At 38.7% G+C, this 24,821-nt stretch overlaps 1 protein-coding gene across 1 annotated transcript; it reads left to right on the top strand.

Annotated features, from left to right (window-relative positions):
• Positions 1-42: 42 nt before the first annotated feature.
• On the top strand, positions 43-24,789 carry LOC114364860 (protein furry-like; the record flags this gene model as incomplete). The annotated part of the gene is made up of 6 exons (XM_028321197.1): positions 43-270; positions 751-822; positions 12,956-13,096; positions 15,830-15,954; positions 19,015-19,145; positions 19,835-24,789. Coding segments are annotated over 6 exons (807 nt in total), but the record flags the coding sequence as incomplete, so codon positions are not given.
• Positions 24,790-24,821: the final 32 nt, after the last annotated feature.

The following is a 24,821-nucleotide window of genomic DNA, read 5'->3' on the forward strand; positions in this document are numbered from 1 at the left end:
GTCCTTGAGCGGGTATATTAAAGGGTATTCTCCCCGCAGGAGGTGACGTGCAAGACGGTGTCGCTGTGCAGCGAGACAGCCGCGCTGGCGCCGGGCGCGGCCGAGCTGGGCGCCGTGCTGGACCGGCTGGCGGGCGAGGAGCCGCCGCTCCTGTGGGCCGGCGCCGCCGCCGCCGACTGCGCGCGAGTGCGCGACGCCGTGCGTTACGCCGCGCTCGAGATCAGCGAGCATCTTGAGACGTATTTCGACAGGCGGGAGCACGCGCTCGAGGTATGTCATGCGTCATGTAGCTTCAGCTTATCGAGACTAGCGAGCATCTTGAGACGTATTTCGACAGGCGGGAGCACGCACTCGAGGTATGTCATACGTCATGAACCTTCAACTAAAGGCTTCGGCAGACCAAACCGCGCGAGCGCGGGCCTGCGCTGTTGTATTACTGTGGCGGCCATATTAGCATGACACACAGGAGGCAGGGCGGTAGCAGCGCGTTGAAAGGTTTTCGAATATTGAATTTTTGACAACCACCCGCGTTGCAACTGCTTTGAAACTGCGCTGCCTTTAGTGTGCCTACTGCCGCGCTGCAACTGACCCGCGCTGCAACTGACCCGCACTGCTTCTGACCCGCATTTGGTCTGTGGAAGCCTTTAACGTTAGCTCGTTAGCTTACTTGGCGTCAGTTAAACAAGTGGAGTACTACATACACTTCGACTGGAGAGAACATACGCTAGAAGCTAAACATTTCTCAGTCAGGTAAGTCACACCGCACTCGAGATCAGCGAGCATCTTGAGACGTATTTCGACAGGCGGGAGCACGCGCTCGAGGTATGTATTGCAGCTTCTTTTATATCTTGACAATTTCACACAGCGCCATCCTTTTTGCGCAAATTGTCAAGCGGTCGCAATCTGCCAAATTCGCAAATTGACAATTTCGCAAAATGTCAAATGCGCAAACTGTCAAATTCGAAAAAGTCAAGTTTTCAAAATGTCCAGTTGTTTAGGTTTAATAATAAAAGTCAAGTAATTTTATTATTAAATCTAAACAACTGGACATTTTGAAAACTTGACATTTTGCGAATTTGAAAATTGCTCATTTGACATTTGGCGAATTTGGCAGATTGCGACCCCTTGACAATTTGCGAATTTGACAATTTGCGCATAAAGGAGCGCCATCTAGCCTCAAAGTAAGCAACTAATATGCTTGTGTTATGGGTGCTAGCTTAACGCATATACTACTTAGTAGTGTAGTAGTAGTAGTAATGTGACTACTTTTTAACCCAGACCCGTCACAGAAACTTAAATTTCATCATTTAAATTTCTGCCCGGCCGGGAATCTATGGCCTTCCTCAACAAATGGGCTATCTAACACTGAAAGAATTTTTCAAATCGAACCGGTAGTTCCGGAGATTAGCGCGTTCAAGTAAACAAACAAACAAACAAACAAACTCTTCAGCTTTATAATATTAGTATAGAGTATAGATAGACAAGGCAAGTAGAGTGTCATACTTCGATAATGTTAGCGTTCGTGAGAGTGCAAGGCGGAGGGAAAGACATCACAACGCGGGGGACTGCTAAGAAGGAGCACGCGCTCGAAGTATGTAATGCAATGTAGCTTCGGCTAAACATTAGCTCCCTAACGATGCTTGCTTAAGTGAAGCAGAAAATCGAACGCGCAGCGTTGAATAGAGCTCTGTGATTAGTTCGTGTGTCACCCTGTGCGTCCACGCGTCCTGTGAGATCTCATAGTTATGTTTGAGAATACGGGCGTTAATCTCAATTACACTACTTACGTGCCTACTTCGGGTCCCATACGTAGTGGTGAATACTTAAGTATCATTATAATTAATAAAAATAATATTATAAAGATCTGTAATAACCCTACAGAATGAGTCATCGTTATCACACTTAACGCACTCACACAAGCACAAGGCGTTGCTAGCCTGCACACATACACAGTTACCCCTTTCCCTTTCCATGGCTCGGGCCCTGCACACATACAAACTAAGGGCGGGGCCCGCTAATACGCTTGTTATTCCAGAACTTTCGACAGACAGGGGGCAACGGGGGGACAGGGGTGAAATCGATACGGTGTAACGCCAGCGCCATCGCGATTTGATAGTAGCGGATTTTTTTTCTCTCCTCATTTTAAATCATTATTTGCATCGCAAAAAAATGCAAAGTTTAATTTTACCCATTTTTTTCTCTATTTTTTGTAATACGTCAAGAAAATAAAGTTTTCCGCTATTATTATAGGACATTCTAGGTTGTTTCGGTGTCTTATACCTACACTCGATTTTGGATGTTTATACCCAAAAACAACATAATGTGTACAATTTTTATTTTCAAATATTATTTAAAGCGAAGAAAACTAAATTATTTAAATTATTTTCGAGTCCTTGTCAAGAGCATAATAGACTATTTAACACCATTCCCCAATAATTTGAAATCACAACTTTTTTGATAAGACACTTCATTCTGGTCCTAAAAACTTAATTAATTTTAAATTACCTGTAAATTAACATTTTTGGTTGCATTGTAATTGAAAAAAGTAGTTTGAGTTGACAAAATAGTGACGTCACAGGCTTGTATTGCCATGCAAAATCCATGGGAGAGTCTCGTTTTGTCAGTTTTAAAAAGTACGTCAATTGATTAGTGGTGTCAAATAGTCTTATTGACTACCTCGTTAAAGTAAAATTAACTTCTCAGTATTACAAGTTATCAAGTAAAACGGTCAAGAAAAGACGTTGCACTTTACATCCCAGCAGCTACCGCTGCAGGATTCCTAACTTCATTACTCGCCACAAAGTCGCCAAAAATTCCTAACTTCATTACATTTATTATGTAAATCACATGAAATTAGCAACAGTATTATTTAATATAATTGATGTTTAGATTCAGACAAGATTCCTGCAATTTTTTTTCATGGTCTGACGTGGTTAACCTCATCGTACCCCAAATACTGCACTGAAATCTACTGTGGTTTCGTCTAGGACACTATTTTTTTTTAATAAATAAATAACAGCTTTTAAAAACCGGCCAAGTGTCCGATATTATTGAGTCGATAGCGCGATAATAGCTGTAGTGAGAGAGAGAGAGAGAGAGAGAGATACAATAATTGTAGAGTAATTTCAAAGCGCTGATTTTATGCTGACTCACTGCTTTATTAACAAACCTACGTAGTCTGTGAATCTTTTGAAACGGGCCTTCAAACATAAGCCGCGCCCAGTGCCCACGCTCTGAACGGGAATAGAACCCGCGCCGCTTCACCCGCTGCCCTCAACCCTGCTCCTGCGCCCACATTCAAGACACGAAGGTCTTATCTAGCCTTCGCACGAAATCGATATTCCTTCTGGAAGTTTTCCATTTGTAAACATAAGCCATGATACAAATTGTCGCCCGCGGTATTATTAGCTACCTACTTCATTGATACGAGGGCTGCACTAAAAGTATCGGGAATGGAATATTTCCACTGTTCCAGTCATATTAAAATCTATTTAATTGCAAACTCCAGGGTTTCAAAAATCGTATACCATTTATTTATTTAAAAAAAGATTCTCGGTCGTATCACAAGGTCTTGTCAAACTTGTTTAGTCGTTGAGAAAATGGAATTGTCTCGAGAAAATTCATGAGCGATGATTTATTATGACTTTTGAAGTGGTTTAACACAAAAACAGTGTGTTGACCGGATGATTTCTGCATTTGGTAATGAAGCCCCATCCAAAACCACAATTTATCGCTGGTTTCCTGAATTTCAACGTGGACGTGTCAAGCTCAGTGATGATCCCCGTCAAGGTCGTCCAAAAACTGCAGTCACCTAAGAAAACGTTGATGCTGTGCGTAAGCTGATTGAAGAAGATCGACATGTGATATACCGCGAAATTCAGGCAACTTTAGACATTGGCATGAGTCAAATACAAATAATCTTGCATGAACAATTAGGTGTAAAAAAGTTGTTTTCCCGATGGATACCGCATTCGCTCTGTGAAGAGCAAAAAGCGGCTCGCGTTACTTGGTGCGTCAGAACTCTCGGGAGATTACATGCAGGATCCTCAAATGCTGTATACAACATCGTATCAGGTGACGAATCATGGATATACGCGTACGAACCCGAAACAAAAAACCAGTCACGAGTTTGGGTGTTCGAAAATGAGTTAAAGCCAACAAAAATTGTTCGTTCACGGAGTGTTGCAAAAAAAATGGTGGCCACGTTTGTCTCCAAAACCGGCCATGTTGCGACTATTCCTCTTTGGGGACAAAGAACGGTTAATGCAGAATGGTATGCTAGCATTTGTTTGCCACAGGTTGTTTCTGAACTCCGTAAAGAGAACTGCAACCGCGGCATCATCCTCCATCACGACAATGCGAGTTCTCACACCGCGCACAGAACAAAAGAGTTTTTAGAGCAAGAAAACATAGAATTATAAGACCATCCGCCGTTCAGCCCCGACCTAAGCCCTAATGATTTCTATACTTTCCTTAAAATAAAGAATAAATTGCGTGGTCAGACATTTTCATCACCTGAAGAAGCTGTGGACGCCTACAAAACGGCCATCTTGGAGACCCAAACTTCCGAATGGAATGGTTGCTTCAATGATTGGTTTCGTGTTTGGAAAAATGTGTCAAATTTCGCGGAGAATACTTTAAAAAGCAATAAATACATTTTTAAATAGTAATGTTGTTTCACTTCCTTGATTCCCGAAATTTTCAGTGCCGCCCTCGTAGTCATAGTCATTTATCTTTGTTGTATCTTAGATACGGAACTATAAACAGTTGGTCTTCAAAATCTAGACCAATCGACCATTTTGCAATTCTTGTTTTGTTATTCGATTTCACAATGACGCAGACATAATACAATCTGAAAATGTTTGATTTTGATACAACGATTCAATTTTATGTTATTTGAATGATTGTAACCGGAAAACTATTTTTTAACTCAAACGAAACCGATTTTGTTAAGTTAACAAAGAGCCTCACGAGTATCTGAATATCATTTTCGAAATAACAAATCCACGTCAATGATAGTATTACGATACTTGCACCGATTTATCCCAATCCCAATACATGTTAAGTATAATGTATTGTGTTTGTATGTCGTGTAAATATATTGGTGGCGTGTGGTAGGTACAAAAACTAAGTGGAGCGGGCCAGAAGAGCTTCAAGTTCGTGCCGAACTGATTATGAAAAAAAAACGGCTACCAACTAGATTTTTGAAAGAAGTAGCTATCCCGACAGACGCTGTCCTGTCTTAAGGATAGTAAATTTTACTCTGTTTTTAATTTTACGCGCAACTCGCTTAATTCTCTTACTTAAGAACCTTCTCAGGAGAATAACAAACACAACAAAAATAATTAGAGTAGGTACCTAATTAGTTCAGCCGTTCACGCGTGGTGCCGTAAGAGTACCTAATTAGTTCAGCAGTTCACGCGTGGTGCCGTAACCAAGGAAAACAGGGATTAATTTGTATTATGTTTTATTACGACTTGGGATAACAAGGCATCATTGCGATATTTATTTTCTTTCTGTTCAACTCTATACCAGCTAAAACTAACTGTTAAATTCGAGAATCCACAAAAGTAAAGAGCGAAAAGAATGTCACATTGTTGGCAACATAGAATATAAAACATTGTATTTTTACTATTACTAACTTTTCTGTTCATTATCTTTCTTGTCTTTGTGCAATACTATAACGGGTCAATAATAATTAGTACCTATACTTAACTTTAACAGCGCCTGCAAGTAATTTCATGAAAAAGCGATAATTCTGCTTCTTTTTCACACATTCCAATGTCCAAGACTTTCTGCCTTTTTTCGCTGTTCTTCGTCAATGTGCCATTGAAACTATTCCATCACCTAATGTAATTAGTAGCAAAATAAACCCTTGCTTTGCATTCGCGCCCGCGGTTTGTCTGAGGCTTTAAATGCTATTACTGACGTTTACTTAATAAGTAATATATTCATCGCAATGATAAGTATCCCGTTGTCCAAATTAAAATAAAATCCAAAAAACCTACCTCGCAAATTCTCCGGATCACCAAACACGATTATTATTCACTGTTTTAGAAAAGATTGAGTAGCCAAATTGCAAGATTCGCGAACCGTGAAGCCCCCGGGAGCTCAGCCGCCTCTGAACATTGACACGAGTTTGAGGGAGCAGCCCCTAACGCCCGTTTTATAACAGTAAATTGCCCAATTTTTCCACGTTTTACCACAATTAAAGTTGTCCGAACTCCTTGAGTTTCAATGTTTTCTTTTCGCAAAGGAAATGTTAGAAGTAAAAATAAGCGCTGTTAGTGACCATTCCGCAACCCTTTCAACGTGCCTTTATGAATCGCAATTCAGTTCTCGACATTAAAAAAAAAAGATTTAAATAAATAATATGCTCTACCATGGGCTTTGAATTTTTCTAAAAATTACCAATAATGGCGACCCGGCGGGAATCCAGCCCAGAGTTTGTTTAAATATCGTAGCTCTACAACTTGAGACTTGGCGCATTTCGCTATCGCTACATCACGTCACGCAGCACCCTCCGTTTGATTTTTGCTAAAGATTTACTTTTATAAATATAGGGTGTTTTTTTTAGAGGTATACAACTTCAAAATGAAATAAAATATGTAAAAATATATTTTATTTAAAAGATTTTCTTATGGCATTTATGCTTCAAACTGATTTCGGGCCTAAGGGTGCCTCGGTTGGCTCAAATGTAACGTACTTACGTAGTTGAGATGTCCAATTTTCAATTTCTTTTTCGAGCAACTGGGGCCATACATCAGCAATAACGCGACGAATACATCAGCAATAACGCGACGAATTTTGGCATTGAATTCCGTAGTTTATCTGCGCAGTAGTGGACTTCACATATCCCCAGAGAAAATAATCCATAGGTAGATCACACGACTGTGGAGGCAAATTCTAAGAACCATCACGTGAATTTATGCACTCATCGAATGTTTCCCGCAATAAATTGAACCTGTCGCGAGCTGGTTTGATGGTAACACCATCTTGTTGAAACCATAGCTCTGCCACATTGATATCATTCATCTGAGGAATGAAAAGTTCCGAAAATTACGTCGACCGTAATATGGACGTTTGTATGGAAAACTGACCATGATTTTTAAAATATTTTTTGCACAATTTGCAAACATTATTCTGAAGTAATTCTATTTAATTATGAAATGCCAAAACATACTGTTCACAAAGGTACCACCAACTATCAAATTAACTATCACTAGAAACAGTATAACCAATTTAAAGTTGTATCCCTTTTAAAAAAAACACCCGTTAGTAGTAACACAATACGGCGCACCTCACCTCTAATCACCGCTAAATTTTGTCAGTGAGTGTGTGCGCGCCGCATACGTGTTGGCGCGCTCACATACAAACCGCGCCCGTGCGTTCCTATGAAGATTTGTATTTATTCATTTGTATTTACTCTGGTCCGGGCCTGCTAATTTAAAACGCATACATGCAGTTATAAATGTTACCTGTACATTAAAATTGAATTTGCTACTACTGCTAATACCTATTAGAAAAACAATTTTATTCAAATTTCAATTTATGCAGTCTATCTACTACGCCGCAGACTGCAGCGTGCGTCAGAGGCGAACACTGCTTTGTTAAACGTCAGTCTACTAGATCACCTCATTATTTGTGCTCCCCATGAATAAGACATGAATGAATACATGAAAACTACATTGTTGCAATTTCTATATTTAGCTCTGAGTCTTACTTTGGCTTCTGAAATGCGTAGTATTTCAGTATGAAATAAAATGAACCTTTTGTTCGCTCCTTTTGAGTGGACCTCACATACACTAATTTGGCAAATGGGAATTTTCCTATACTTATTTTTATAAATAAAAAATAAATAAATAAATAAATATCCTTGGACATTTTACACTACGCCGCTAGCCCCAAACTAAGCAAAGCTTGTACTATGGGTACTAGACAACGGATATAAACATACTTAAATACTTTTTTTTTTGTAAATACATACATATTATACATAGAAAACACCCAGTCCAATACAAACAAATATGTTCATGCACACAAATGTTTGTACTGTGCGGGAATCGAACCCGCAACCTCCGGAATAGTAGTCCGATTCGAACCACTACACCAAACGGCCGACATTTATAATGTGTTCTTTGGATTACATTTTAGGGATCACCTGCTGAATGGAAACCCACTCTGTCTTATTATTCTCAAGTTTAAAATGATGACTCTATTTGATGACACTAGTTAAACCTTCCACTACATATTGAGGTTAATCCCGGCCACCTGGTGACCCCCTGGACCCGTTCCCTTCTCGCCCTGTTGGTCCTGTTCTCTCAGCTATCAGGACAATAAATCGACCATCACCATAATATGCAAATAAATATGAATACCTAATTATAATGTGACGCACCGCGATTAGGTTGCTCAATGATATCTGATCTAATTTGATTATGATTAGGTATGATAGTGGGGTCTGTTTACTAAAGCATATTTGCTGTTTTATAAAATCCTAATTTTATGAATCACTTGACATTAAACTGACAATAGTGACTGAGTTTCTTGCGCTACTTCTTCTCAGCACTGGCCCATTTATTGTCCTGAAGCAGTGGTAGGGTCAATAATATTGGAACGCGTAAAAGTGCTTTTTAAAAGCCTTTTGAGTGCGTTTTTATGAGTTTAAACTATTTATTCCTTTAGATTTTCACGAGCTACTAAAGTTGTTTTTACCAATTTCCTAGTCTCCGATGATTTGAGTTACTTCTCGAAAACAATCGCGGCATCTTTACTATATCATTGAGAAATCGTAGTAATTTTTTGTTATCAAATGGGTGGATTGGGTTGTACCATAAAAACGGCTCCACCCTAAACCGCACTATGTGATTCGACAATAAGTGTGGGCGGGACAAGGATCAATGAAATATTAGAAACGAAGAGCAAACAAAAGCTCACTGGGGAATCTAAGGATTAACGCACAATAAGTACCTACTTTCCCTCTCTTACAATAGCAACTTGACATACCAGCAGATAGCAGGTAGTATTTTTATTTTATTTTTCTTTATTAAGGAAACAAACAGCATGAATTGATGCATGTGAACTTAAGAATAAAAACAGTACAGTAGCCTAATTAGTATATCAGGTACTGACAACGGACGAGGAAGAAATGTCAACAAAAGCACGTTTTAAACCTAATCCAGTTTTCAAATATTATACAAATTCGTATTATGTAATTAACTTGCTTATTTTGTGTGAAATCATCCATATTAGATTCTGTGTTTATAAATCTTGAATACAACTTATTGTTTATACAAAATGTGTAGAAACGCCTATGACTAAACACTACCACGTGCAAAGGGAAAGTCCCTTTAAAAAGGGAGTAATTCGCCACATGTATACTTAAGCCATAAAAGTTTCAATTCACAAAAAATAATAACATCTCATCTGCACCCTGCAACAGTCCATTAAAAGATCGCGGGGATTTATTTTACAAGCCGGCTCTGAGGGGAGCGGGCCCATTTAATCTGCAATCAATAGAGTGCTCGCTAATTGCACGGGCCCCCAAAGCTAGCCCCACAAGCCCCAGCCTGCCTGAGAGGCTTGCCCTAATTGCGTCTCTGTTGCTAATAAATAACAAGCAGGACGAATGATGGGGTAAGCACAAAATTCACATTTCAATTAGATTTTTTTAATTTTTGTCGTAAAACTAAATATGTATTGTTTCCACGGAGAACTGAACTATATTTTCAGACAAGCACCTATGTTCGAGTTCATGTTTTAATTGCAATTTGTATGACTCATTTCAGATAAATGAACATGGTAGATCCTAACTTAAAGCATTAACAATTAAAACACACTTGGTCTTCAGCTTTCACAATGGAGACTTCCAGATTAATATAAATATTAACGTTAGGAAGAAAACATTGGCCCACCTACAGGATACTATTCGACAAGGCCTCACATACGAGCGAACATTAACTCACGCACGCGTATTCTTGTGTATGATGGGAGAAAATAAAGAAAATGGTGTACTAATTACTGTGCAGTATTTAACTGCCTAAATAATAATAAAAACACAGAATTTACTTTTGTAAGTTGCCTCAAGACACTAAGAGGTAAATAAGTAGTTAATATTATTCATGATAATTCATGCTAAATCATGTATTTCCTCCGCCATTTTCCGCAGTTTGGCACCTCACGTCACTTCATTTTACCGAAGTCAGCCCTATAGCTTCGGCGCAGTGCCGATCACTGACGTTTGTCAACAAAATGGTGCTTGACTCTTGAGATAGGCTAAATTACACCATATTGTTAATGACATTGAGCATACATTTTTTTAAATACCTTCGCGAAGTAAAACTTCTGTACGTAGTACTTATTATTATTCTGTGCTAATACCTACTTATGTAATAAAAATCATGAAAGCTTTTTGAGTGGTGGTTACCAATAATGAAAGCGATGTTCAGTTAAATGCACTTCTGCCAAAACCGCACGTTATTGATGCCGTGTCCGGCGTGGAGCGTGATCCATAAAGCTCATAGCAGACTTATCAACTCAGAAAGGGATATACATCGTATCGCCTATTCAAATATTTATCTTTTTATTTGACTTAAAATTACGTTTACGTGACAATAGATAGCAAAAGTAGCCAAATAAAATGTATTTTAACAAAAAATAATATTTTAAATTTACTCTATCGTTAAATTGGTCTTTAGAATAAAAAAACAAAAAAAAATTGAAATTAAAAAAGTTTTATTCTTTAGAATAATATGGCGTTTCAAACAATAGTCTGGTGAAGTGAGTGTCTCTCTCCGAAAAGCGGGACCGAGCCTGTCCCGCGCGGGACATTTAAATTTGATTTAAAAATCGCCAAAATCGGGACGTCTGGCAACGCTGCCTGGATCTGTCAATAGGCCGTATAGGCCGCGGCCTAGGGGCGGCAGATTTCAGATGACGCTTACTCGATTTCAGAACATAAAAGTGAAATAAAGATCCAACCCCACACTAGCCTACGGGAGGCAAAACTGTAAATCCGCCACTGCCGCCTCGACTTGATACGGCTACGATCCATTTCCAGGTTGATAAATGTGCGACGTCCTTTATTCCTCCCCGGCCGAGCCGACTGTTTCCGCTATAACGTTATTAAATGAATAGACGACACACGTCCAACTGAATACTATGGCATGTATAACGTTGTAAAAGGTGCAACTGCTTAACAAATGCTGTCGTTGACTGTACCTAAATACGTGCAACTGCTGACCAAATTAATATGTGAGATGTGACGTTCCATCTTAGGCTTAGCGAACAAAGGCTTGTTTTAAATTACGCGTTACCCTTTTTTGATATTTATTTATTTAAGGATAGTACACAGCACAATATCAATCTGTGATAACAATGTGATATTAAACGAAGTGCTAAATAAAATAATCTTTTGTAAGCGTTGACCAGAATTTGTACCTACATTATTTATAATATGGCAAAGTTTACCATAAAGTAATGTTGCCAGGCAAACGTTGCAGAAATTATTCTACTTATTTTCAGCCGCTCACCTGTTAGATATCTAGGTCAGGAAAACTGTTTGGATTGTTTTTGGACGCATCTAATACTTATATTAAGAGGTAGGTAGGTATAATTTGAATAGGAAATTTTCATTTAATTCCGAATACCTTCACGTTTGCTTTATTAATGTCCATTTTTACAAGCTTTATATTGACTTCACTTCTTAGTATGTGTGGGACAAATCTTGCAACTGAATTTAAGACCAGTTCTCCTCAACCGATTGAGCTGAAATTTGGTATACTTATGTAAGTACGATGACAATGCAATATTATGGTACCATTGAGCTGGTCTGATGATGGAGTCGGGAGGTGGCCATAGGAACTCCTAAACAAAACGGCGGAATCTCATCGTGTTTGGGTTCGTTGGATTTGTCTTTTTGAGCACTTTAGTATTAGACAATGTCCAGGGTCCTGAGATTAAGATATAACTAAAAATTGTAAAATAAAATAATAATAAAAATAAACTTTTTTAAAAACAAGCTTTTATTCTGAATTTCGAAAGCTTGTAGCGCAAACAGAGAAAAAGAGGAATAAATTCCATGCGCGATACAGGCTTTCGAAATTCAGAATAAAAGCTTGTTTTTAAAAAAGTTTATTTTTGTTATTATTTTTTAGAATACGACTACGGGTTTGTACGTATAAACATTTTGATTATTTCTCGTGATGATATGTGTATCATCACGAGAAATAATCAAAATGTTTATACGTACAAACCCTGTATAACCACTGACCGTTTCTTAATGTAGGTAATGTCGAGTACCCTAAAGTTATTTTTTACGGCTTCATACTGTTTTTAACCTTTGTTGGCCCGCGTTAGCCTTTTACGTCCAGTGAAACCTGTAAAGTACGAGTTTATTGTTTTGCTTGTTCGCCTCTACAAAACTTTTGGTTAATTTTACAACAAATACGTTCGTTCTGGCAATGTTCACGTGGCCGTTCATTAGAACAAAACCTTTTAAGGATAATTGCGTATTTAGTCACGGGGAGAAACAAAGTTAGTGTCTAAAAAGTGCAATATTTACAATAAAATGAATTTATTTATCTTCTACATTTAGTTTTCACGTATTGTATTAGGGTTTTCATCAAAAACGCTGCTAATAGAAGTCAGAACAGTTTGAACGAAATACCCTCAAAACAATATCGAGTATTTTGTTAATTGTGGTGGTTGAATTGTTGCCCCCATATGTCATTATTGAGATGAAGAAGCTTCGAAAGTAAATAAAAAGTGGTTTCCCTGTTCCCGGTTTTTTTAACCTGTGGTATAGTTATTGCAATTCACGAAAGAGACACTGGGTCCTTCTAAAAACTCATTTTTGGAAAGTTGGGATGCATACGTTTGAAAGTACTTGTCGCGGGAGGTGCGATTTATTTGACATTGAGTGTATTAGTTTATGGAATGTATGTGTCCCCGCCAGACGCTGGAGCTGTCGCGCGGCGCGGGCGCGGGCGAGGAGGCGGCGCGCGGCCTGTACAAGCTCATCTTCCAGCTGCTGCTGCTGCTGGAGACCAACAACAAGATGGTGGTGGCCGTGTACCACGCGGCGCTAGACAACAGGGTACGTACCACACATGGGTCCGTGGCCGAGTCCCCCAGTTTTCGACGCACCCGTGGTCGACGCCCCCGGTCAGTTAAATTCGATTTGAAGCAATTTTTAATCAAATGTACAGTCAGGCACAAAAATGTTTATAAACGAATAAATATTTATTAGGCCAGTAGAATTAAACACAAAAATGAATCTAAAGAAATGAAAACAAAAGTTTTTTGTTTCTTACTACTGCTGGTTTTGGGTTACAATTTTGCTCCCAGATTGCATAAATAGCGTCAAACATGCATAGTTTAGTATAATAATTAGCTTGTGAAACTTTTTTCGTTGACTGTACTTAGTGCAAAAGCCGAAAAAAATATGATATTAAATTTATTTAAATCGGGGGCGTCCACCACGGGTGCGTCAAATACTGGGGGACTCGGCCACGGACCCAGTAGGGGAGACTGGGTACGGTTGAAACAATTTTGCTTTTATTGTCTATAATTTTGTTGTTTATTAACCAAGTGACGATTACGATACGTGAAATTGAACTTTGAAGTTTTAGCTATGATATGGCTGTATCATTATAGTTCCCGGGTTACTATTTTAAGAAATATACGAAATTTAAAAAAAAAGAAATTTTGTTTCAACCGTCCCCATGCCAGGGGCGGTTGAAACAGCGATTGGGGTATGTTGAAATACATACAAATAATACAATAATCACTAATAAAACGTGTTTTATTTATCATTAATACTACGAATGTTAAAATTATGGTACCACATGACGGCATTAATCAGTCTAAGTATTTAATATTTCTAAAACATTAATTAGCCTTTGATAAGTAGTAAACATTAAAAAAAATAACATAAATATGATAAAATAAATGATATTTCCAAATCTAATAAACATTAATAATAAAATAATATTAACATTCTGAATAAAGTTAACGAAAAACTTTTTTTTTCTTCAAACCATACTTTTCCGCCGCTTTCCGCAGGGAATCTCCAGCTTTTACCTCCTCTTATGCTTTACCAAGTCAATTTCCTCCCTGGAAATCTTCCTTACCCAAACTCTCGGCATCTACAAAAAATAAACATTAATACATTTTCTGTTTCAACCGTACCCAAAAAAAATGTTTCAACCGTCCCCAACCCCACTTTTGGTAAAATATACTTTATAGTTTCGACACTAATAATCATACAATAAAAATAGTTACTGTCCCTTATTCTACAAGCTTCATTATAGTCGCAAACGCACACTCGATACATTCACATAAAAAGAACAGGTAGTATAAGCGTTAATGTCTGAAGAAAAATACTTACTTTGGGTAGTAAAAAACAAAATGGTGTTTTATACACAACGTCAACGCGTTAGGAAGTTATTAGGCACTAAATTCGTGTTCGGACCTATCGTCCGCTTCTTTTTCCCCTAGGACCCCTTACTCCCCGTGGAACCGTTTACGAGATATTTGCTCTGTTTCAACCGTCCTTTGTTTCAACCGTACCCAGTCTCCCCTACCTACTTATTTGAAAAGTTAAATTGACGTTATTGTTTTATGGTATCAAAAAACCTCGTAATCAAATCAACTCGATGGTAATGCCCAAAAAATCACGCCAGCTGTGAATATGGAATAAAATTGGCCGTGAATTTCCAAATAAAATAAAGAAAATAACTAATCGCCTTTTCAATCATGGATTGGTTTGTTTAATACTTACCACGATAAAATGAACAAAACTTTTGCAAAACTTAAGCACAACTACTTAACGGTTGGTCCGTTAAGTAGTTACCTGAAGTTATTGTTAAAAGCTTCATCAAACACAGTTTTTGTTGTGAAAGTTTCAGCGAGACTTGAAAAATTCATTCACATTAATTCTCTAAGAAAGAGTTCTTGCTCAACTTTGAAAGTAGTGGTTAAGACTTACTAGAAGTCGTAGAAGAACAAAGTTTTATAACGTTGGGCAAAACCTTTCACAAGTGCGCGGGTGAAGCAAAAAGAACTCCGGCGAATTGTTAAAGATGTTTCTTTTACAAAGACTGTTATGTTGAATATTTCTTGGACGGTTAATTTATTAATACACTCTAGCTAGAATATTCGAAAAGTTAACGATAGTATACAGATTTTAAATTTTCGCCGGCCATTAATTACGTTTGAGACTGAAAGCTTAATAATGGCTAATCAGTCTGATCTATGATATGAATTTGCTGGTGTTTTATATTTTGGATCAGTATTTTGGACGAGTTCCTCAAACTGCTTATGGTTTAAAAAAACTCATAAAAACTTGCAAGTAGGCTTTTAAAAAATTTTACGCGTCCCAGTATTAACCCTGCCACTGCTTCAGGACAGTAAATGGGCCAGTGCTAAGAAGAAGCAGCGCAAGAAACTCAGTCACTATTGTCAGCCTCTTTGTGAAGAGTTTACATTCTTTAAAATATACATAGTTATAAATGTTGATGCGAGCTAAGCATTTAAACATTCCAAATATTTTTGCCTTGTACGGGACTATTCCCACCTCTCGTTCCCACCACTGCAACTCCTGTGTAGCCAGGATCTACAGCTTGACCGCCACAAAAACCCAACCAATGAAGGTCAAGTTTGTCCCGGGGGAAAGTTAAACTGTCATTGGACCCGCAACGAAATTAATCAGAAGAACTTAGGCAGTTCGATTTTTTCAAGTTATTTATAATTTTCAACATAGGAGGAGTTCGAAATATTTATATAATATTTTTGTCTTGTGTATAAAATGTAATAAATATGTATACAGGGTGTGGAGATGAGCATGAGCGTGTGCGCGGTCCGCGCGGCGCTGCTGGCGAGCGCGGCCGACGCCGACGCCTCGCCCGCGCCCGCTGACGACGCGCGGCTACTGCTGCTCATGCAGCGCCAGAGGTGAGCCTTAGGCTTGTGTTGTACATGTACTACGTACTAAAGCCTGGTCCGTGAGCACGTAGAATCCCGTCCAATGACCCCACGCTACCCATCCTTATCGCTCGCGCGTAATTATGTTGCTGTCGCGACTGTGCGACGCGCGCCCCGCAGTGAGTGTGCGAGCGCGACAGCAACATAATTACGCGCGAGCGATAGGGATGTGTAGCTTGGGGTCATTGGACGGGATTCTACGTGCTCACGGACCAGGCTTTAATAGGAAGCAATTCCTTTAAGTGAACGAGAACGAACTATTCCTTTTTGGTCGTTCAAATCGGTCTTTTAGTTCACTTTAGTACAGCCGATCACGAATGAACAGGTGTGAACGAGACGTGAAATTGGTGACATGTGAGCGCGAGTGAGATGGGTACGGTTCTGTAACTCTGTTGCAAGTATTTTTCGATATTAGGCCATAAATACATACGAAAAAAGACTTTTTTCGTTCGATCTACCTAATAGAATCAGTGTACTAAAATGAACTAATAGCACAGAATAATAATAAGTACTACGTACAGAAGTTTTACTTCGCGAAGGTATTTAAAAAAATGTATGCTCAATGTCATTAACAATATGGTGTAATTTAGCTTGTCTCAAGAGTCAAGCAAGTTTGTCAGAAGTTTTGTTGACAAACGTCAGTGATCGGTACTGCGCCGAAGCTATAGGGCTGACTTCGGTAAAATGATGTGACGTGAGGTGCCAATCTGCAGAAAATGGCGGAGGAAATACATGATTTAGCATGAATTATCATGAATAATATTAACTACTTATTTACCTCTCAGTGTCTTGAGGCAACTTAAAAAAGTATATTCTGTGTTTTTATTATTATTTAGGCAGTTAAATACTGCACAGTATTTAGTACACCATTTTCTTTATTTTTTTCCATCATACACAAGAATACGCGTGCGTGAGTCAATGTTCGCTCGTATGTGAGGCCTTGTCGAATAGTACTCTTGTAGGGGGCAATCGTGCGTGTTTTGTTTTCGATGTAAACTCGCGGAGATGAACAGGCCTGCTAATAGTACTAGAAAACCGAACTAGTTCATTTGGCCGATTGTACTAGTTCGGAGCGATCCGTTCAGTGTCCGAGTAAGAACAAGCCTAGTAAGCCTCCCTTAGTAGGCGCACACCGCTGATTTTCGTTGGCCGATAGTTGTGCCCGATTTTAAAATCGTATGAAGAATCGGCCAAATCGAATCGCCGTAGTGTGCGCACTCCCAATACATGTCCATACTGATCGACTGCCCGACTAAACTATCGGCCGACGAAAAATCAACGGTGTGCGCCTACTCTTACTGCTGCTGCCGGTGACACTACTGCTGGACTTTTGTATCTTATAGACTAGCGGCCGTCCGCGACTTCGTACGCGTGGATCCCGTTTTAGTCCCTTAGGGGTGGAGTTTCGGAAAACCCTTTCTTAGCGGATGCCTACGTCATAACATCTACCTGCATGCCAAATTCCAGCCCGATCCGTCCTGTGGTTTGGAATGTGCGTTGATAGATCACTATGTCAGTCAGTCACCTTTGAGTTATATTTTATTTAGATTCATGCCTTTTGCTTATTTGACCTGGAAAAATAGCGTTTAAGGAGTGGAGAAGAGATTATTTTTGAGGAATACAACAAAAACTGAAGGTGTTTCCACTACCGCTGATGACGATGTAGACATCTTGTATAACTAACTAGTAGTCATTCCGCTTACCTAATTCGGTTCTGCAATCCTCTCTTATAGTCTGAAATAGCTGGAACCATAATGTTTCAATGTTACCTAAAACATTAAATAAGATGCACCACCGCCAGAAAAATGTGTTGAGTTAGGGGACTACGCCAAATTACACGTGTAACTCAATAAACGTCAATATCCCGCGCCCAAAGTGAGCGAGACGAATCCTTTATTCATAGCAGTTTGCGGCGTATTATTTGGCAATACATCACAGTCCCTTTCATGCTAAACTCACTCTTCCACTCTTCACTAATATTTCTACAATATTTACGCGAGATTTGATCACATTGACAAAAAAGAAACGCGATATCTCTTTTTGTGGGTATTTAAATGAATCATTTTGTGTTGCGCTAAGCTGCGAACAATTACACGGCCAGTGGGTGCCGAGTCTCTTGAAAGTTGATTAAGTCACGTTATAATGGCTGGTCATTTGACTCGGTCTTTTGGTTTCCTTTCATCCCGACAGATGGTCAGTCGCCATTGTGTCTCTATCAAAGGGTCGATACAAGTTTAACTTGTCGGAACATGGAATATTCAGGGCTTGCACGGAACCTAATGATGGACGGTACAAAAGAAGCATAAGATTTGTTCCTGTTCCTTACAACAGTGGCGCCCAATTTTGGCTGTACTCGCATAAAAGAGATTTACATTTAAAAGGGGAATTTAAATACCAATTGAGAGTTTACTCCTTACAAATGCAGCATCATACCTGTTTATTGAATAAGATATGAAATTCGTACACATGGTTAACATAAAAATCGTGAATAAAATTCACATATACGTTATCGTCAAGGTCAATCGTCAATGAGGGCTATCGTTTTTATACTTAACAGTTGGCACCCCTGTAGACAGTGGCGCCATCTTGATGAGTGCAAATACGATAGTCCTCCTACCACTTTCGCGCTCACCAGCCGGCGCCACTGTCTTCGCTACTAGCAAGTGACAGGACCTTACTCTACAGTGGCGCCAACTGGTGAGCGCTAAAACGATAGCCCTCAAAGAGGGTGTCTGTTTCATTGTACTATTGTTAAAGGTGCCCCTTAGGATGATGAATAATTAGGGCGTTGAAACCGATGTTTGTATTATTTTGTATTTTTTCTATAGAAACTAGTTTTTTCTCAATCGTCGTGATATTTTGGGATCGGATACTGACTGACCACTTTACTACATACGAAAACTGACAAATCGCTTGCATGTCGTTGAAGTTTTGTTACGTGAATACGCCAACAGGGCCTTTGGCTACGGTTACCTAGCCACTGGTGGTTGTTGTGGTGGTATTAACGCTGCGTTGCGATGCGTTGCGTAGGTGGGGCGCGGCGCTGGCGGCGGCGCGCGAGCGGGGCGCCGAGCGGATCCTCGAGCGCGGCGAGCTGCCCGACGACGACGTGGCGTGCCTGCTGCACGTCTACTGCAAGGCGCTGGCGCAGGCGCACCCGGGTAACAACATACATACACTTTGTTCATCATCATTAGAGACCGGATTATACAGTGTGTTTGGGATATGGCTAACGATAATTTTTGTTAAAAAATTCAGTTTTGACGGGCACATAATAAATAATTAATATTTTTGTGTAGTCACATAAAAAATAATTTAAAAAACTAACCACCTACACTTTATTCATCGCCATCATCATCAAGCTATTTAGTCTCTACAAACAGGAACAGACAGAAGACCATCTCTAACTTCATCATCAACATCTTTAGTTTCTACTACAAGAGGACGATCCTCACACTGGTCAGACGGGTCGGAGAGGTCTGCACATTTCTCCTTTAGTCGCCTCTTGCGATATTCTCGGAGAGAGCGGAAATTCTGATTAAGATTCTGCCGGAAACACACCGGCTTTAGGCCTAAACAGTTTGATCTTGACCTTCTTCTTGAGCTTCTTGTAACTAGTGTATACCTTTTACAAGATTTGACATTTGTACTTACAAATGTCAAATCTTGTAATAGGTATACCTTTTACAAGATTTGACATTTGTACTTACAAATGTCAAATCTTGTAATAGGTATACAGTTGGCGTCCTACTGTATTTAGACAAATCCATCTCATCAAAAGTGCCTCTTGTTAGATTCCAAATCAATCGTTGTCCATAACACGTCAATTTAGACTCCATTTTCCCTACAGACATGGTGGCCATCACGCGGCCCGTCAACGAGCTGTCGCAGAACCTGTCCTTCATGATGGAGAGCCTCTACAAGGTGTCAGTGGCGCTGCAGCGCTCCGAGCTCGGCTGAGCCACCGCCACCGCCACCGCCACCGCAGCCGCAGCCACGGCCGCGGCGCAATTTAAGCTAGGTGATGACGATGACTGTAGGAAATCGACACCATTCGCACCATAAATTCCATTTGTTTCGCTAAATTCTTCGAATTTATGTAGATAGCTGTAGGGAGTCGACACTATTCGTATTTTTTCATTTAATAAGGCCTGATTTTTCAATAGCTGAATAACTTTTAACTGAAGAATTTAGTTTGGCATATTGACAGTTTCAGTATGGGAAATATTATGTCAAAATGACAAGTTAATTCTTCAGATAAAAGTTAACTGACGATTGAAAAATCGGCCCTAATTCGCATAATTATCTGTAATCTGACTCGTAAATAACACATTATTACAGGTTTTAGTCGGCTAATGCCGAACTGGCGATCTGTAGTTTCTTAGCGGCCATTTTCTCTAACATTCACCTGTTACTATTTTCCTGCAGTCTTTTCTTATGTTCACTGACTCGACAAAATGCATGGCGCCCATGACCTATCGTCTTATTTTGGTAGAGGTCATGACCTCATGGCACACTTTTCCGTCACATCCGGATCTTTGTCTCCTGAAACTTTGATCGGAAGGATAATGTGGGTCAATATGATCTATTTTTAGAATATGGAAACACGAACTCACGCCTCGTTGCTATTTGCTTTGCCCAAAGATTGACTTTCAAGAGAAAGACAACGTGGTAAAAATGTTAATTCACAATATAAAAGAAAAGTTTTGAAATTATATGAAGGTGTCTACTCCCGAATTAGAGATGAAATAGAAATCATGAGCACGGCCTTTCAAATAGATGTAATTGTATGAACTTTTTAATGAAACAATGCTTATTTTCTTCTAAAATTTTTAGCAGCAACCACGCAGGCACGCAGCGTTATTATAAGTATACGGCCATATGTGCATCTATATTCCTACAATCTCTACTGTACTTGAATAAATATGTCAGAAATGTGAAAGTAATTTAAATGAATTATCTAATTTGGATAGTTCTTAGTTAGCGTAACGAAAAAATTAAACATCGTCGCGTAGCCTGGCCCTACAAATTGTATTGTACTTGTTGCTGCAGCTTAACAACGTTTTTGATTTCAACATGAAAATAGCATGAAGTGCCTAATAATAAAAATTGCTGACTATTAAAATATCTATATTCCAACGTTCGCCTAGCATACTCGTGATAACAGTATGTTACTTAATCTTGAGTTAATGGAAATCTAGGGACGGAATCAACTGTTGTAGACAGTCTTGCATAATAAATGACCAGATCGACTGCCTGTTTCTTGAAACGTACCTACTCAGGGGATATTGTAAATATCGTGTTTTGAGATTCAATCACACACTTGACATTCAGTATAGCAGGAATAACTCAGAAAGGTCTAGACGAAGTGAGGTCGCGATTTAAATATTGTTTTCCGAACGTATGTCAGTCGCACATTGTTGCGAATGTTTTTCACAAAGCAGCCTTGAGGATTGGATCCATGTTAATGTGATGCTGTGGAAAATCGAGTGCATGTAAGTGTTTATACAAAAGGCCGCGGTGACCATAAAAGAAAGCGCTAGTGAATCAAACTGGAAAGATTTCTAAAGGGTGCTCCGGTATTTTTGAGTCCCACGCTTATAGCTTGTGATACATGTTTGCAAACATGAAACTGGGAGTACCAGTTTAAGAAAGTACTTGAATGCCTCTTCTCGATAACAATATGACAAATAACAGTCGCCGAGATCCTGTGAGAAGTGCACAACCACTCAAAATTCTTTCACTGTCGTTTATTGCAGTGTTTTTCAACCTTTTTCATGACACGACTCCCCTAGTACCTATAAAAAAATATTTTGCGTCCCCCCGATTGTTCGCTTATTTTCATGCATTTTATAATGTTACAAAGATGTTGTACCGAATACTTCAATCCATACAACACATAATTAGATTTCGGATAAATCTGTCTTTATTACTTTATTGATTTTTTTACTGAGGTAGTTGTTACGACCTCGCGCGACCTTTCTATAGAGGCCCACCCGGGGGTCGCGACCCACAGGTTGAAAAACACTGCTTTATTCTAATCATACCGGCCATCATATTTCTGTATATTCACGCCAGTCAAGTTATCTCTATAAACTCTTACCATGGGAGCAAATATCGCGTAGTAAATGCTTTCAATTATAAAACTACCTGGACTCAAAGAGCAGGTATATTTTTATAAATTGGCTCTATTAATAATAGAGTAGTGGGCTTGAGCCTTGAAGTGTGCGTAAACTGCACACAGTAAAGCAAACTCTAACATAAGTAGATGGTTGCATGTGTGCGTGTGCCCCGGCCCCGCCCCGGGGCGTGGTCTGCCCCCCTCGCGGATTATTTGTTAATACCTTTTGTTTTTTGTTCGATACTCATTTAAAATGGCGGTACTGGCAGCCATATTTGTATGTTGGTACTTTCAACTAAATGAAATATTAAAGCGTGTAAACGTATTCTTGGACATAAATTAAAACGGCAGGGTTTTAATCCCACGATGGAGATATCGCAGTTCAAAATAAAGAAGGCACGTAAATATTTTGTACACTGGATATCTCCAGAGCACGCTTCTTTGATGCTGATTTAGTGGCATTTATATTTTTGTTTTTAGGAATGAATTGTGTTTTATGTTTTATTTTTAATTAGTTAATTTTTATGAATAAATAGCAAATTACTTTATGTACTAACACGTATTATAATAATATCGTCTAAGACTACCGTTTCAAGATATGTGTTAAATTACAGTAAGTACATGTATACCTACCGAATGGGCATTCATTTTCTAAGGACTTACAATTCCTACGGCGCCGGCTCTCTCCTGTAGTTACCTGATTGTGTAGTTTCCATGACTGCGCCGTATCGACCACACCCCGCTACTGTGGCCCTCACGTTCATCCCTCGCGACTAGTGTAAGTAGCATCAGCAAAAATTATGAAGTGAAAATGTGATATCGTGATACCAGATATCATAATTCTCTAGAAACTATAGTCTGGCCAAATTGTGTAACAAATAGCGGATCTTTATTTGAAGATTGTATTCAGTCCTGTAAAAGAAGGATATTATTATTATCAGACAACGCTGATATACCATTTATTTTTTGTTTAAACATTATCCTAACCAATATGCAGCAATGGTTGTGTAGGCCAGCCAAGAACCCACATTTTTTAAAACCGAAGTAGCCTATAATTATGTTTGATGGATGAGTATAGAAACTTGTTTTCTTCTTTCTTTGAAGTAGTTAGCTGGGATTGAAAGGGGTGTATTTTTAGATAAGGCAATTGGTGTGTATCGGTCCTAAAGCATAATAAAGTCTACCAGGTCGGCTGAGATTCGAGAATTACTAGAAATTTCAGAAATAATCTACGAGTATAATGACAGCCCACGAATGGCATTGTATTTATAAATCTAATAATAAATCTGTAATACATAATACACTGACTAACTAAAGATTCAATAATTAAGCGAAATAAGCATAATCACTCACTTTTGTTGACAAAAGAGTACAACACAATATAATAGATAAAATATGCAGCAATTTATTGCCATCTTATACTACTTTAATCTACACAATATTATACTAATCAATTATAAATAATAAGTAAGAAAGTGTGTAGCTTATAAATCGCGGCCTTTACTTCTGGCATTTGATATATGAAACAGAATATTTGCTACCTAATATAAGAGCTTATTTCGCCATCACGAGTCCGAGGCGACGACCTAGTTTAAGACTTCCCATATCACAAATAGTGCAGAACGCTGAGATCACCGCAAACCAATCGGTGGTCAAGTTTATCTGTTTAGAAACGAGCAACTAACGAACAAAGTAAAGTAACCATATTAATCGTTGTCTCTATGTAATCGCTTTCATTTAGTAGTTTCTTTAAAAATAACACAATTAATATACTATTTTAGAGCAAGATTAAACGCGGAATATTCGATGTCACTTACCACCTTTGAAGTCTTTTGAAGGGAATTTCTAAGGCAGTGAGCGTTTTTCAGGTGTTTTGTCTTTGATGAATTGACATGGATCAAATTAGGTACTTTGATGTAACATAGCCTCAATCACAAATTATTCTCAATTACAAACATTTTATAAATGTAGGTCTGATACGGCTATCTACAATCAAATTGTAGTCCTCTCATATCATTCTATACGTTGTTTTATATTCGTTTACAGCTGCAGAAAATCCTTTTGAAAGCGATTAGATTATGGTATTATTCATAATAAATATAATAACTTTGAACAACGGCGGCGGCGGCGCTAAGTTAATGACATAGTTAGTTAGTAACCAATCAATATACTGACAGTAGTAATAATATTAACGTATGTATGTACTGACTTTAGTTTTCAATTTTATTATCTGATCTCAGGTAGGATATCGATTGTGAGAACCAAATACTTGATGTAATTTTACAAGTTAGCCTAAAACTCTGAGAACAAAACTGCGCCGGGTCATGTGCCCAGTCGCGCTGTACCCACTATCTCTGTAAGTCGATGTATTTTTGTTACGAAGGTGAAAACGTACTAACCTGCGCTTAATACCTATCCTACTTTCCAATTTCAATCATCCTGGATAATATGCGTAGAATTTGTTGGTAGGACTATTTTTTAAGGAAAAAAATACGTACACTTTTTTTTTACTTTTAGATTGTCTGTATATCAAAATTGTTTGTTTCCACAAAACTAAATAAAATAATAAAATAAACGTAAATCGCCGCAGAGATCAATTAATTTTGTAACGATATGTTGCTAATGTATTTAGATATTATGTGCACCAATCTAATGCAATAACAAACATATCCTGTCTGGTACAATAGGTATTAATAACGTTCATAATTTAACTGTA

The sequence above is a fragment of the Ostrinia furnacalis genome, unplaced genomic scaffold, assembly GCF_004193835.3.
Source record: "Ostrinia furnacalis isolate ACB-3 unplaced genomic scaffold, ASM419383v2 OfSCF7477, whole genome shotgun sequence".
Classification (NCBI taxonomy): Eukaryota; Metazoa; Arthropoda; class Insecta; order Lepidoptera; family Crambidae; genus Ostrinia; species Ostrinia furnacalis.